This window comes from Phaenicophaeus curvirostris, chromosome 2 (genome assembly GCF_032191515.1).
Source record: "Phaenicophaeus curvirostris isolate KB17595 chromosome 2, BPBGC_Pcur_1.0, whole genome shotgun sequence".
Lineage (NCBI taxonomy): Eukaryota > Metazoa > Chordata > Aves > Cuculiformes > Cuculidae > Phaenicophaeus > Phaenicophaeus curvirostris.
Genome location: NC_091393.1, coordinates 91,124,495 through 91,140,402, shown reverse-complemented (window position 1 = coordinate 91,140,402; position 15,908 = coordinate 91,124,495). Strand labels below are relative to the sequence as shown.

Here is a 15,908-nt window from a genome sequence, read left to right as displayed (position 1 = left end):
ATTTTAGTGGTCACAGATTCAGTGGGAAGAAGAAAAAAAACCATAAGCCTTTCAGAACAGCTAGTGAAAACCTCAGACTGTTTTGCTATCATTAGGCATTTAGATCCAGTTACAGAGATGCTCTGGGTTTATACATCGAATATGTTTACACTACATTCAACAATCAGCTTGAAACAAATTACAGTTGCAGGTAAAGTCACATTAGCTTTGTTGAACTGTAAAAACACCTTTTGAAACAAACACTTCCGCAGTATGACAGGTTGGCTCCCTGATATACAAAAGTGTTCAGACAATAGTTACGTCTCTCTGTTCTGTGAGGGGACAGGGCTTTTGGAGTAATGCTTTATCCTAATAAGAAGGCAATAAATGGAAAAAGAAACGTGATTATCAGCAAGTGATTTCAATTAGATTTAGAAAGCTAATCAAAGTGCTTCATCTTTAGGCAACATTGTAAATACTACAGAACATTAAGAAGGAAGGAGAATGGAATCACAGTTTGAATTATATCATTTATGAAAGGGTCTTAAGGCTAAATGTTGGATATATCTTATTGCAAAAAGCTTTTTCTTTTATTTAATTGAATCAACACTTGCCACAACAATGTGGTCAAAACTTTGTCAGATTGAAGGATACAGTAACCTGCTATGCCCTACCTCAAATTTCTGGAGCTTCCCCTGCATGGGACTCTCTCTAAAAGGTTTGTCTTAATTAATCAGAAATGCAGCTGAAACACAGACTTTGTTATTGCAAATACACCCATAGGAGACTACTTGGAAAGGAAGAATGCAGTAGAAGATGCTTTTCACCACCTAACACCTGGACAAGAAAGCAGAGGTGCAGCAACCATGTGTTACACAGTCCGTGAGAAGGATAGGCTCAGCACCTTTGAGACAGCCCCTGGTACCAGGAAAAAGAAATCCACTTATTCCAGCATCAATCTTGCAGCAGGCAAAGCCATGAGAAGCCCTTCCAGGGTAGCTTAGCTTCAGAGATACCATGAGCAACAAGCAGTGGCTTATTAGCCTTATTTCCACCAACTAGGATACTGCATTTTTCCAATTTCACATGTATTTCTGTTTCCTGACTATCACAATGCCTGAGAGATCTCTCAGTCACAATATTTGCCAGACTAACAGTATAAAATTGAGGCCAACTAGAGAAACCAAAGATCATGGCCTTAGAAGTTCAACAGTTAACAAACAAGATACTAACCAGGTTGATGTCTACTGGGAAGATTTAAGCTCCCTTCCTGAAACAGAATGATTAAATGAGGGATGTACTTTTACTTAACAGAAATGCAATCCACAGACTTATTTATACATAGATATTATATATATGTGTGTGTGTGTACACACATCTGCACAAGTGTGATCATACACGTTGTTGTTTATATAGTAAAGACGAATCATGTATTAAATTCTTTCACAGACTGGTTAAGAGTGATTGAAAATATATCACCAGATAGTCACAGTAAATATCTTGTTCGGTTCATTAAAGTGAAGTACTGTAGAAGCAGAACATCACCTTCGAAGCTGCTAAACAGGGTATTCGCTGGGATTCAGGAAGCACTGTGAAAGAGATTTAAAGCAAGAATGGTGTTTTTAAAAGTATTCATGTAATACCACACAGAAGTAAATGTATCTGAACACAGTAGGGGTGAGAGTTGGGTTTTGCTTTTTAATCCAGTGCTGTATATCAGTTGTCTTTCTAACAGTTTAAGCGTGAACTTTTAGAAGTTCACATTTCACCAAATCATAAGCCAGGCTCTTTATCTCAACTACCTGCTTTTGACTGAAATCTAATTTCATCATACAGTAAAGCTGGAACACACTGTCTCTCTTAGATCAATGCAGGTTATTTAGCATATCGTTAAATGGCAGAAGCACTATGCCAGAACACAGTTAAAACTGAGGCTTTCTGTTTTTCCTTTTCTCTTGTAGTATGTAGAGGCATTTGCTTGTTAAGGAGTCTCATGTTCAGAGATCATTCAGTTCTAAGCTGGAAAATAATTTAGGTGAAAAGGTTTAGCCAACATGCAGAAAGAAACAAAAGGAAAAGCTGACAAGTAAAATGGGAGAACAAGTAATAATTACAGCGGGTATGCACACCATCCAGCCATAGGCATCCAAGTGTAAGGCTCAATGGAGAAAGACAGATATGTAACACAGGTGCTTTTGACCACCGTCTAAAGGAGATATGCTGCATCTGCAGAGCCTGGGCATCACAGCACAGTTCCAAATTGAAGTTCAAAGCAGGGACTAGTCCTATTCCGAGCAAGGTTTTGCTCATTTTGACTGCTCGGTATCCCAGAGAATCTAAAGACCAAAGCTCATCCCAGATAGTAATTTTCTTTCTAAATTTTCTTACAACATATATGCGCTACTGAGGGATGATGAAGTCACCTACAGCTAGTTTTAATGCCTGCCAGTTCATAATATCATTATAAAATGTGTCTAATCTCAGTTACAGCAGTGCAAATCTGAATGACATTGACTGCTGTCAGTGCTGACCTGGAGCAGACACCCTGAAGGTGACGTTGTAAGGAGCAGAGTTTCTCTGGAGTTTCATGAGTGTAACAAAATAAAATTTGGCTATAATCTTCAACAACATTAAATTTTATGTGTAATTCAAAGGCATACTGCAATCCTGGAAGGCTTTACAAATGGATTATAAATGTCTTTATAACAGCCTCATAAAAGCCTTAAAAAAGGACTCCATGCTGCACCCATCCATTGTCATGCAAGGTGTGCAAGAGCACAGGGTCATACTGAATGTCAAGCTACACAAGAAATGCTCTCAGCAAATGGGGACTTGGGTTCTTTTATTCACGGGGGTGGCCAATGATGGGGCTTCTAGGGCTGACCCTACTGTGACTCCAGACCTGGGCAATCAGCAACACCAGAATAAACCTTAAGATATCCCTGAGGGCATATAAAAATACCACTGAGAAACACCAACTCAGTATCAGCAGCAAAGGGCCAGGTAACATGCAACTGTACATTTAATTCTATTTCTGCACTGCAATGCTGGAGATATTAGGCACATACTTTAGAGTTTATAAACATTTCGTGCCTTATCCACCTAGGATAACCTAATTTCCACATTTATCCAACTGCAGGTGACACTTTCACAAAGTGCTTGCTAAGTTCAGCATGACTTTCAGCCTTTCAAAAATTTTATGAAAAAAACCAAACCCCAGTATCAGAAACATAACGCAGGTGAGCAATTTGTCTGGAATAGAAAACGGGCTCCAAGTCAGTCTCTAAAAGCTTATTGGAACTTTTTGAGCATCAATTATAAATCTTTGTATACTAGTACCCTCTGGTCTACTTAGGCATAATTTACCTATCCAATGAATTTACTGACTGAGAAGACTTAGGAAAAAAAAAAAAACATTCAGCAGTTTCTAATGGAAACCATTATCGTACTGTTTAAAAAGGCTTGTAGTGATAGGATCAGGGGCAATGGGTATAAACTGGGGAGGAGCAGATTTAGACAAGACATAAGGAGGAATTTCTTCACAATGAGGGTGGTGAGACACTGGCACAGGTTGCTCAGGGAAGCTATTGATGCCCCCTCCCTGGAGGTGTTCAAGGCCAGGTTGGATGGGACCTTGGGCAGCCTGGTCTGGTGGGAGGTGTTCCTGCCCATAGCAGGGGGTGTTGGAACTAGGTGATCTTTAAGGTCCCTTCCAATTCGAACTATTCTATGGTTCTGTGATTCTGCCTAAGGATTTCTTACAGCAACCATGCCATAGGTATTACAGGTAATTGCTGCCACTTACAGTGATTAATGCATCAAACGTACAGGGTCACTTTGGTTGAAGAGATCCTTCCCCAGTACTGCATGTCTGCAGTGCGTAACTGTAAAAGCCACCAGTTACCACTGGAAAAAAACTAAACATGGAAGCAGAAACAAATTAAAGAACTCTGCACCTTGGTTCCAGAGCAAGTCACCCCCCTACTGTCATTTCTTGTGGAAGGGGAAAGGTAACCTACGGATTTGATCCCAACAGCTGTTTCTTGGGAATATTTCAAGAAGAATTCACAATCTGTGGGCACTTCCATGTCAAACCTAGGTGTAAGACCCTTGGAAGCTAATCCCAAACAAGCTGCATCTGGACCTGGAAATGGTGGTGCTGTGCTCAGAATAATCAGCACCTCTGAGAACAGGGCAGTTACCACAGGAACAGACACAAACAAATAAACTGATTTCAAGACCTGAGCTTGTAGCTTTGCACAACACGGCCTCAACACCGTGCAGGTTCATCACTTCCCCAGAGATGTCTGACACAGTTTTGCAATGCACCGTGCAAGCATCAGGCCAGCAGAAATCTTCAAAAATGGGTCATTTTCCTTGCATCTGCCTTACTCAACATGAATAAAAATCTTCCCAGAAAATCATGTGTTTTTTGTAAATGACTTAGTACCATGGAAAAAGAGTGAGACTTAACTACTCTCACACTGCATTAAGACCTATTGACATTATAAATGAAAACCCCTAGAACTGTTGCACTGTGCTTCTGAGCTCTAACCTACTGTCAAATAGTGAAGATACTGCGTCAGTGGAGATAATATATTGTGAATATATACACCTATATCCCAAGGTGATAACCCAAGCCATGATACCAGCTGTGCTACCCTACCTAATGAATAAAGAACAGCAGTTTTGGTAAAGTGCTTCAATCGTCCTCCAAAAAAAGTTAGGAAAATACAGGTTTTGGAAACATCTCCTTCTTTAAGAAGCAGATCTTCTTGTTTCCTTGCTACAATACCACTTGCATACAGTAAGCACTGTATTTCTACCTCTACTATCCATTTGCTTACTAGCTAGATTACATCAGGAATATTGCATCTGGATGTAGAGAAAAATGCCACAATCTAAAATCTTCTAAAAGTTTCGTGAAAGCCTTTGGCTACAATGAACATTATCGAAACAGAAACTTCTGAATAATAATTTAGCAAGAATTAAAAGAGCAAATTCATAGCAAAACCAGGACAAAAATGCTACAGCATATTTTCACAGGGAGTCAAACTGATGTTTACAACAGGTAGTGCAGTGGACTGAGCTCAGGTACACTGCAAACCCAGCTCTCCATCTTCCAGCAGCTGGAGTCAAAAGCAAAGGTAAAAAATATTCAAAAACATCTGACACACAAGTTAAGTTTTTGAAAACCTGTATCTTTGTCTCAAGGAATGAGAATGTGGAAGATCCCATCTATCAGCAGACCTGGAATACTGTGGCTATTAATGAAGATGTTAAACGCAATTGCTCTAGGAATACAGCAGTATGCAAACAAAATGTGCTATTTTTTTCATCGCTTTAGCCCTCGACTACCCAAAAATAACTTTGGTTCTGAGTAACACTCATTCCATTGAGATGACATACATGTCTCCAACTGCTGTTTGTATCACTACAGATATATGAAAATATACTGTGACATTTAACATGCTGTACAGGTGACTGAGACAGTGACAACAGCAGCAGCAAATAAAAAAAAAATCCCACCAAACACTGAAAACATAAGCATCCTGGCAATTGCTTATTCATATAGGCAAAACCCGAGCTAATGACGTAAGGCATGCTCCAAAAACCTCAGAAGTCATCTGGGGTTCACGGGGATGGCTACTGCTATCAGAATTCCAACATCCCGAGGGAGAGAAGGGAAGTGGTGGGGACGGTGGGAATGGGCACCAACAAAGCAAAGAAGAACTTTAGAAACTGTACCCTTGCTGTCAAAAAGGCTTCAGAGTCAGCTGCCATCTTGACATGAGGTTGCAATTCCTGTTACTGTACCTTTTTAGACACAGGGAACATGCTTAGTGAACTGGTCCCTCACTCATTTTCAAGAAAGAGTAAATTTAAAACATTAGGGGAGGGGGCTGTTTCTTTGCCGGGTGGTTGGCTATTTGTTTTTAAAAAGAAACACCTCAGCTAGCTCCAAACATGTCTTTTTCTGATTCTGGAGACTGTGGCCTTGATATTTCAAACAACTCCTGTGGCGACTGGGAGCTCCTTCTTGAGGTTAATATCCTAAGTATCTCAGCGAGCTGTTTTTCTATATTGGTCATTTTTGTGTTTAAAGCCTTGATGTCCTCCTTCAACTCATGCTTCACTTCCAGCATGGTGGCTTGAAGAGTCTGTTCTGGGATGGGATAAAAGGAATGCTTGACCTCAGTGAGGATGGGGCTGCGGTCCTGTGGGCTTCTTGTCTCCCCAACATTATCCAAGCGCAAGTCACTTTTTGTAATGCCACTGTCACAAGAGTCTGTCTTCTTCAGGGTAGCTTCTCCCGAAGCTTTAGTTCTCTCTGGTAATGTCTCCATAGACTCTGCTTTAGAGACTTTGTTCCAGTCTTCACCCTTGCCACAGGCATCTTTGAATTTGGCCCAGCCTTTTCGTCGAGGGTAGTCCCCTGACACTTTACATCCTGCATAGTCCGATGTCGGAGCCTGCAGCTTTGCCTGGTCAGAGGCCCCAGACGTTGAAGCAGATTGGTACGACACAGGGGTCGCCGGACTCTCTCGTACAGTCACAACGCTGGCTTTGACCACAGAGCGGGTGGAGGAGTGTTCCCCTAAAACATTGCCCTTCTCCACATCCAGGTCATCTGGATCTCTGCCCCTCTCTGCTGCGAGCCGCGCTTCCTTCTGCTGCCTGAACCGCTGGAACAGCCGACGGACCGGGTGGTCTGGGGGTAAGATCAGAGGCGCTTCATTCTTCCTCTTCATTCTCTCCTCTTCTTCACGTTTGACATCGCTGATTTTCCGGAACACAATCTACAGGGGGAAAGAGATTTCACTCTCTGATTAACTGCATATTCGTTAAAGGGAAGAAGTTGTAGAGAAAGAATTATTTGAAAGAATTATTTTAACTGACAATGCACAACCTCTGCACATTTATAGCAACATTTTCAAGTGTCTTATCTTGTGTGAAACACGGCATATTTCATTATTTAAGAGCATACACCATCTATCTTATAACACCAGGAAGGGAAAAGGGAAGAAAAAAGTTTCTCCAGTTCCAAGAGGTCAGGAAGGCACCGCCATTGTAAATATAATGATCCCAGGAAATTACTTGTTCCATTTTGTGTTAAAAGTGGCTTCTTATATTTGTTTTCCTGACTCTATCTTTTAGCACCAAGTTATATTATAAATTTATATATTTATATTATAAAGTGCCATTCCCATATCTCACATCAGTCTCATCCCCGATTTCACTCACTACACATCATGCAAAAGATCTGGTAGTATTTTAGTGCAGCTTGGCCACTAATGGGGTCAGTAGAGCAGAGGCTACTCTAGACTCTACAACAGCAGTTTGCAAGTGCTTCTTGCCCTCCCTTCCCTCCCATGCCCACTTTTAGAAGTAACTTGCAGTTTAGGGATGAGGAAAAACTCAAGTCAATCCCACAGTCAAGGGTACAAGTACAGTGGTGAATAGACTCCGCAAGACATTAGGAAGCTCTTTGTGGCTTTATTAATGCAGAAGCTCAAAGAGTTTCATGTCTTGATTTATTTCTTTATTTCTATGGAAAGGAGAACATTTTTCTTTTCCATCTACTCTCCTAATTATATCTTTCTGAGCCTGTAGACTAAGCAATCTCCTTGGAAGCAACCCAAGGATCTCATGGTACTGATGAAAGCCTCACAGTGCCTCCATATAACCTCAAATTGCAACCAGGGAATATTTGTTCCCTGGACTTGATGGCAATAGATTCTCTTCAAAAACTCCATGTGTTTTACAGTGGTATTTGTATTTTCCAAGCAAAAAAAACCCTCCCGTGTGGTATTAAAGGAGAACCGGTAAGTAGTCTGGTGTGAAAATGGGTGGTGCCCTAAGCTGAAGTTTCTACTGACTGCTGATACATAATCTCTTTAGCTGCTTTGGGGAAAATCTACTCAAAGTCCTTACGCTCTGGTGCAGAAATAATTTTCAGATTCAAATCATTATTAGGAAATGTGTAAATAAACCCATCCCTCAGTGGCAGACAGATTTAAATTAAACTAATAAGCACCGCTTCAGTGGCACACACAAAATGCATGTTTCTCCTGAGTCCAATGCCTTTTGGCAGTTTTGTCATTGTGAAGTGGGGGAAAAAACATCTTAACACGTCTTTGGAAGGAAGACATCGTCAGACTTGGCAGCATTTCCCAAATAGAAAAGAATAAAATTAGCAGGAAGGATATTTTATTTCCAAGCTGCAATTAAGAAACTAAATGTGAGGTAAGAATAAGAAAACAGGGTACTTGACAGTATTCCCGCCCCTGCCCACAGGAAACAGTCTGCAGTGAGCTCAGTAGAAAGCAGACAAAGCAGCATAACCCTTAGAAGTGAAAGAATAGCACTTACTGAGAAGGGAGAATCAATACAATGCTCCAGGCTAATGGTCTCCTACACACTGGCTGTCCCCTGCTTTAATTGAAGGAAGAGTGCCAGCTCAGCATTAGGGCAGCAGCCCTGCCTGCTCTGCTGGAGCCTGGCAATGGCAAGCAGGGTCTCAGAGGGTCACTCCAGCAGCAGGCTGAGGCTGACTCTGGAGGTACAAAGTCCCAGCAAGCCAGGAAAACGATAAGCCAGGTCAGTTTGTCTCTGCAAACGTCTATATCCCCAAGCCGCCTCCTGTCCTGGAGCATGCATGTTTAGCCCTGGTGTAGACACGCACACCGTGCGTGTTGCTGTGCCAGGCGGTCATGCAGTTAACGGGGCTCATGTTACTTTGCACATGAGCAGTCTCAGCCTGACCTATGTATCTGGGCTGTGTGTTTTCCTTAAAAGTTCACAAGGCTCAAGGTGCAATGATCACCCTCACAAGGGGCACCAGGGAAGGCACCTGGGTGCTTGAAAGAACTAGAGGCCAGGCTGCTTTGTGGAGTCCTTGTCTAGTCCAACCACTACTCTAGAAAGCCTGCTCAGATCCTTGTCTGATAAGCACTGGAGTACCTCTCACTGTTTAATGACCAGCTTTTGTAACATAAATGGGTAAGTTCTTTGTTGGAGGCCGTCTCTGCCACAGCACTGTACAGATAAGAGGGAATGCCAGAAGTCTCAAGCAGTAACTCATTAACAGCTTAGCCCAACCCATAGTCATTGCATCTCCTGGTGCTGATAGACTAATCTCCATACTGGAGTACGAGAACCAAATTTACCAGCAGATACAAAAAGATGAACAGAGAGACGAGTTGTTAGTACTCATCTCACAGCCCACACTGCTTTCCATTGCATTGCCTAGATAAGCCCTGTCAATGCTAAGCTTGCTCGACCATGGAGGAGATACCACCAGCTTTCTTGCTGTGTGGTGGTCACCCTCAGGGCCCTGAACATACCTGCACTCCTTTGCCTTCAGGGGATCAGACTGCAACACAAACAACGACATATATGGAGGGAGCAATTACATCAATATTGCCTTTGCCATGGGTAACTGCTACTATGCTAATGAGGCCCTTAATTTCCATTTTCCACATGAGGTCTTACACCAGCGACAAGGTCTCCCATCCTGTTAAACACCTTTTATACACAAACATTTAAGTGATAAGCTGCAACTCAGGCAGTGCAAATCAAATCTATGCACATTTGCCAACATACACAGTGTCCAACTGTTGGGTTGACTTCTTTTAACTCCTAAGACACTGGATAAATACCTGTCAGAGAGCAGCTTGTCTTTGGAAAGCCCAGGCAAAGCTGCCAATGATCTCCTTTTTTTGCAAGCTCCCCAATGGCATATTTTCTCAAGACAGTTCCATATTTATGTATTAAGAAAAAGTGTTATAATTATGCAGTAATTGAAAAGACTTTACAAGACTGCATTTTAGAAGACTCATAAGACATACAAATCTCATAAGGAGCAGCTGAGGGAACTGGGATTGTTTAGCCTAGATAAGAGAAGGCTGGATGGAGACCTTATTGCTCTCTACAACAACTTGAAAGGAGGTTGTAGCAAGGTGGGTGCTGGCCTCTTCTCCCAAGTAACAACTCAGGATGCGAGTAAATGTCTTCAAGTTGCACCAGGGAAGGTTTAGATGAGATACTAGGAAAAAAATTCTCTACTGAAAAAGTGGTAAAATTTTGGCACAGGCTGCCCAGGGAAGTGGTGGACCCTCCATCCCTGGAGGTGTTCAAAAGACAAGTAGATGTGGCACATCAGAACAGGGTTTAGTAGGCATGGCGGTGTTGTGGTGATGGTTGGACTTGATGATCTTAGAGGTCTTCTCCAATCTTAATAATTCTATGATTCTACCATTTTGATTTTTTTATGCTATCTTTTTTAAGATTAAACGCAGGACTTTATAAATAAAAATACAAATAACTGCTTGAAACAGACCATTTTTTAAAGAATTCTTGAGGAAATGGCAATTTTTAAGTGATTAAACAGATTCAGCAGCATCCAAGGTATTCAGAAAATGTGGTTGTTATGCTAACATATGTATGCCTGCTCCCACAAGCAGTAAGAGCAGAAAGGGAAAGAAAATAAGTTTCATTTGTTATAAGAAAGCGAAATCTAAACCTACACAGCATTTTTTTATGTGGAATTTGATAGGGCCACAAATAAGGATCTTAACCTAAGTTAAAACCCCTAAATATTATGGCAAAGACCTTCAGATAGTTTTTAGAGCAGTTCTGCTTTATCTCTATCTCCAAGCATTTGTTTTTGTCTGGGAAGGGACAGTGCTTTCTACCCTCCTAGCCCATGTGTTACAAGCCATGCAAACACAGGGGTCCTCTGCTTTATAAGCCATTTATTTCTCCATAACATCACCCCCTTCAAGACCTAAGCACACGGAAAAACATCTAGTGCGATCATTTTAACAGTATTTGAACACCAAAATATGGACAAAGAACCTGAACTGAGATAAAACAACAAGATGTTTAAACAGTAGGTGTAAAAGTGAATACTACACAAATCCAGTCTCGAGTCTCATTTCACAATTCCATTTCTAATTAAAAGGTGCTGAATCTTGTAGCTCCCCAGGAAAGCCTCCCAAGCTGCCAGAAATGCGAGTATTGCGGGGTTACCAGGCTAGGTTTGCCAAAAACTTGGAAAATAGCTATTGTAGGCACAGATTGCTGCAATCATATAAATATTTAACTGAGGCATGCAGTTATGATGACTCAATAACAATCTTATTTATGGACAAAGCACTCAAAGAAGTGGAGTAATGCATTGACATGTCCTGCTGCATTCCTACATCCATGTGTCCCACTGACCTATGACAGCACAAAGCCTGTGGCCACATTCTTACCTGTGTGTGACCCATGTCCAAGGAAGAAAGTGGAGTTACACCCAGCACATTTCCCTTTCCTCAGTAATAACTACTTGTGAAAGTGAAGTCTTTAGTAAGTTTTGGGGAAAGACTCTGCTTCTTTTCAATCTTCAAAGAATTGTTCAACTGTATTTGTAGAACCAATGCCTTTAGAAATTAAGTTCAAGCTTTCTCCCCAAAGTCTTAAAAAACGAAGTGGACATCAATGAATATTTGAAATATCTATTTGGTTGTCAAATGTGGATTTCCCAGCAACTCTTATTTGAATTTGCCTGTGCTCAGCACTGAAACCCAAGCATTATTTAAACAGCACAACAGGGACATTTTCATTATTTGAATTCCATAATTTCTTTATGAAAAGACCAGAAGAACAGAGTGCTATGTGACCTCCAGCGTAAGGCAGGCCATAGGATTGCTCTGAATGAGCATTCCCTGAAGGGAATCTTGTTACAACTGGATTGCATATTTCAGAAAAGCATTCAGTTTGACAGCAATCAAGAATCCATTGTCACATCTTGATAAAAGATCCCTGCAATTTTTGCTTCAAGACTGAGTTTGTCAGACATCAGTTACATTTCTGTTCCTTGCTCCCTCAGACACTTAACAATTCACTTTTAGAAAATGATTCTTGAATCCTGTGTTTAAAAATCTCTGCATAAGTATTACAGTTACTCAGTTACTACTGAGGGACTTAGACAATAATGTTTTACTGATATTATACGGGAAAAGTTCCAAGCTTTAGATTTTTCAATTTAACTTAGTTTTCCAATTTTAACTCTTCGGAGATGTTCAAATTATTTCTTACATTCCAGCATCTTTAGCTCTAATAGGTAGCACTTGGTACTTAAATTCTCACTCCTGCCCAGAGCTAGAATATGTATTTGATTTAGTTAAATATAAGGTTCCCTTTAAAAAGCCAAGTATAACAAGTAATCGTACAATGAGCCTTCCAGCTGTTTCCATCTGTTGGCTCAGTACTACACACTTTTCTTCCCATCTCAATACCTGCTGATATTTCTCTAGAACTAGCTTGTATAGCTCCAAGTTGGTTTTCCTAAGCAGTAATAACAGGGAAACAAGCACAGGCATACTCACTTTGTTTCACAAAGACACTTCAGAGAACCTATGCTAATTTGGCTATTAAAACTGAAGACTGCATTGCAACAAGATAAAAGGCTGAGGTGCTCAACACCAGCCTTATCTGACCAGATGCAAATACAGATGCAGAAATTTGAGTGTCAGCTTCCTTTACACAAAGATGGGAGCAAATGCGTAAAGGATATGACAGAAGTGTATAAAATCATACGTTGGATGAGCAGGGGTAGGCAGGGATTGATTATAAAAGCATCTTGTCCAATATGAAAACTACAGCATCACATGACAGCAGGACGAGCCACAGACAACCAAAGATAAGTTCATGGTTCTTCACCTGAATATATTAGACATGTCAAAGATATTAATAAGGATGCTCTGGATGCAAAAAGTCTGCATGGATTCTACAGACCAGGCAAACACTTGGCAGAGAAAGCCACTGATTGCTACCAAACTGGCAAAACTGGCATGCTGCTCAGGAAATCTCCTGAGGTAAAATTAGTTGGAAACTGCAAAAGTATTTGTAGCAACTGCCACATAGGAGAGTTTTGTTCTTATTGCTGCCTCAGGCATCCCTAGGTAACCCTAAATAAGTACATAGGCCAAATCCAGAACGGCTGCCTTGGTTCAAATGACACAGCTAAAAATGTCATATTGTTCTGGTACATCAGGGAAGACCATGTGGTGCACATGGGAAATTGAGAAGCCCACTGTCTCTAGTCACTCTCGTAATGAACAGCCCACTGAAGGGTTTCACTGTTTCTGAACTGTTGGTAGTCCACAAAGCTCACTAAAACCATGCTGCCTGCCAAACCATAATAAGCTATGTTCTTTAGCACTCTGCACACTCTCAGGAAGGTAACTAACAGGAAGGTGAGACAGGAGTAATGTATTAGCAACTAAATTCTGGTCGTCTTGTTATCTGATTGTAATTGCAACCACTGTGCCAACACTGCATGAGACAGTCTTTAAGACTGGGGGATGCTTCATTTAAAATACATTATGAATATATTGAAAACCTTATCCTGTTATATACTAAAAAAGAACTGCCTGTATCTGAAGTGGAAATGATCTTTTGGTCTTATGCAAAAATATCCAAATTTCTTTTCAACATCTATTCATAAGAACTGATCCAAGAACCCACAGGAATAGAGAGAAATACAGATTTCATCATGTTTTGAATCAGACTGTCATCATGGAGTTACAATTATAAGTCTCCTAGCCACAAAGCTGTTGCTATTATTAGCTCCACAAACTTCCCTTCTTTCCACCTCTATAGCATGCACAAATTGTGCAAGATTTGGCAGGTCCTCCTCAGCATTAACAGCAAGTAGCATGGCAGCATTTTTCTTTGGTGTTTAATAATTCTCTTTCACGGATATAGAAACATTCACAAAGTCTGGAAGTGCCAGATATCATAAACAATCAAAAGCTTAAAATTACTTCATATGGTGCTTACTGAAAATGGACTTAAGTGTGAGGAAAACAACTACAAAAAGGCATTTATTAGTACGCAGTCCATCCACCATCTGCCAAGAACTGATGAAAATATCTTCAGGCTGATGTTAGTCTGATGAAAACTGGATCCAATCTTTTTTTTTTTTTCCAAAATGAAGAAAGGGGAAAAAAAAGGGAAGAGGCAGAAGGCTTGACAATAAAAATGCTTTTGACACTGCTGTTATAGAAACAAAAGCTGCACGTGATCAACATAGTCTGTGACGGTGAAAAATCCTGAAAGCAGTGTATTAGCAGGTGTCAGGGAAAATGGTGGAGAAATGAGACTACATCTTCTGCAATTACATGGGATGGCTTGCCAGAAAGGAGGGAATTACTGGTCCTACCTTCCCACAGAAGTACCATATCAAAGTATCAAAAGCACAGCCTCGTAAAGCTTGCTACCAAAATTTACAATGCATTTCACTTCTATCTATCTATTATCATAGACAATTCCTGGGTTAAATGTTAGTCTCAGGTGCATCTCTGTGATGTAGAGGTATAGATGTGCCAGATGTATATTAAGTACGCAGGTCACATTTATCAAAGGTGAAAGCGCAGATCCTTTTGCATCTCCAAGAAGTTTTTTGTCCTGTGGGGAGTCAACCCAGCCCTTCGGACAGAGCAGTATTTGCTTACTTCTCAAAAATCAGACTTCTGTGTGTCATTAATATACAAGTGTTGTTTGGAAGAAACACAAATTCATAATTTAGCAGCCACGCTATCCAGATGAATAGAGGTAACAAGGTTTCTCATCTATGTAGAACAACACCTGGGCTAACTGTTACTGCCATGAGCACCATCAGCTTCAACAGTACTGAAGCTCTTCTCTGTGACAGCATATTTTATAGCCTGATTACAAATTCTAGAAACACTGACTTGAATATTAGTGTTTAATCATGTCATTATTATTTATTTAGAAGTTCTGCACAACTCAAGGCTCTTCTTTATGTTACACTTCTCATTCTAATTCATGTTTACAGGGTATGCTACTGTTGAGAGAAAAAGAAAAGTTTTTACAAAAATAGTACTGAAAATAAGACAGAATTATATGTCCAGAGCAATTAGTGGAAATAATAAACAAAACCTGATCACTAGCAAGTTTTGAGGCATCAAGGGAAGTCTCTTTCCCCAAACAGGTTCTAAAACATTTTCATTAGTAAACTTAGACAACCACACAAGTAAAACCCACACCACTGACACTGGTTAATAGTTTGGATAGACATTCACAATTACGGCACATTACAGCTCATTTAGCAACCCCTTGCACTAACTTAGGTAGGGGCAAGGACTTAGGGGAAATTATGCCAGGTCTGAGTGGGGTAATGGTATGCCACCTGAGAAGTGCTATGCCTGTCAAAACATGAAAAGCTCTGTAGGAACTTCTTGTTTGTAGTAAATAAAGGAAAAAGTGCCAGCAGTCTGCAGCAGCATCACCTATAAAACACCGTTTTCGTGTTTGTTTGGATGTTTTTTCTGCTTTCTTTTCTGCACTTCTAGCACATCAGGTGTTCTTGTATCTGTGAACACACATCAGACACACAAACAGCTCATGCAGACTCACCTTTTCACTCCAGATCAACATACTACCTTCATTCTTGGGTAGGCAACGCTCCCTCAAAAACAGCTTTAAGAAGAGCCCAAGGCACAGCAGGAACCTACCTCTCTGTCACCTAAATTACAACTATACAAAATGTCATCTAATCAGTACAATGTGCCCTCTCAACGGTCAGAATTTGTTTCCTCAAGCTCCCTGTGGTTCACTGCCATTTACCAAGCATTTCCTGACAGAAATCAGGCAATTTGTGCGAGTCAAAGATTTGGGAATTTTCCCCACCATGTAACTTAGAAACAATTTCACTTGAGATCTGAAATGGATGGAGAGGTAGTAGAGCTGAGGAAAGCAATGGTGTGTTGAGGTAATAGTTTAATTGTATAGTTTGTTTCCAGTGATTATATTTGACAGTAGTTTGCCATTAAGAATATTTCCTCTAAGCCAGTATCTTCCTTTCATGCACTTTTTTTTTTCCTGCTCTCATTTATCTGCTTTCTGTCATGAGG

General features: G+C 40.6%; 1 protein-coding gene across 2 annotated transcripts in view; it reads right to left on the bottom strand.

The window, feature by feature from the left end:
• Window positions 1-4,592: 4,592 nt before the first annotated feature.
• The window catches only part of KCNH1 (potassium voltage-gated channel subfamily H member 1), a 192,464-nt gene continuing 181,148 nt past the window's right edge, over window positions 4,593-15,908 (bottom strand). For both annotated transcript variants that reach the window (XM_069852852.1, XM_069852851.1), the window contains exon 11: window positions 4,593-6,779. In XM_069852852.1, the coding sequence (XP_069708953.1) occupies window positions 5,931-6,779 (849 nt within the window). In that variant the 3' untranslated portion in view covers window positions 4,593-5,930. The remainder of the gene's footprint in view (window positions 6,780-15,908) is intronic.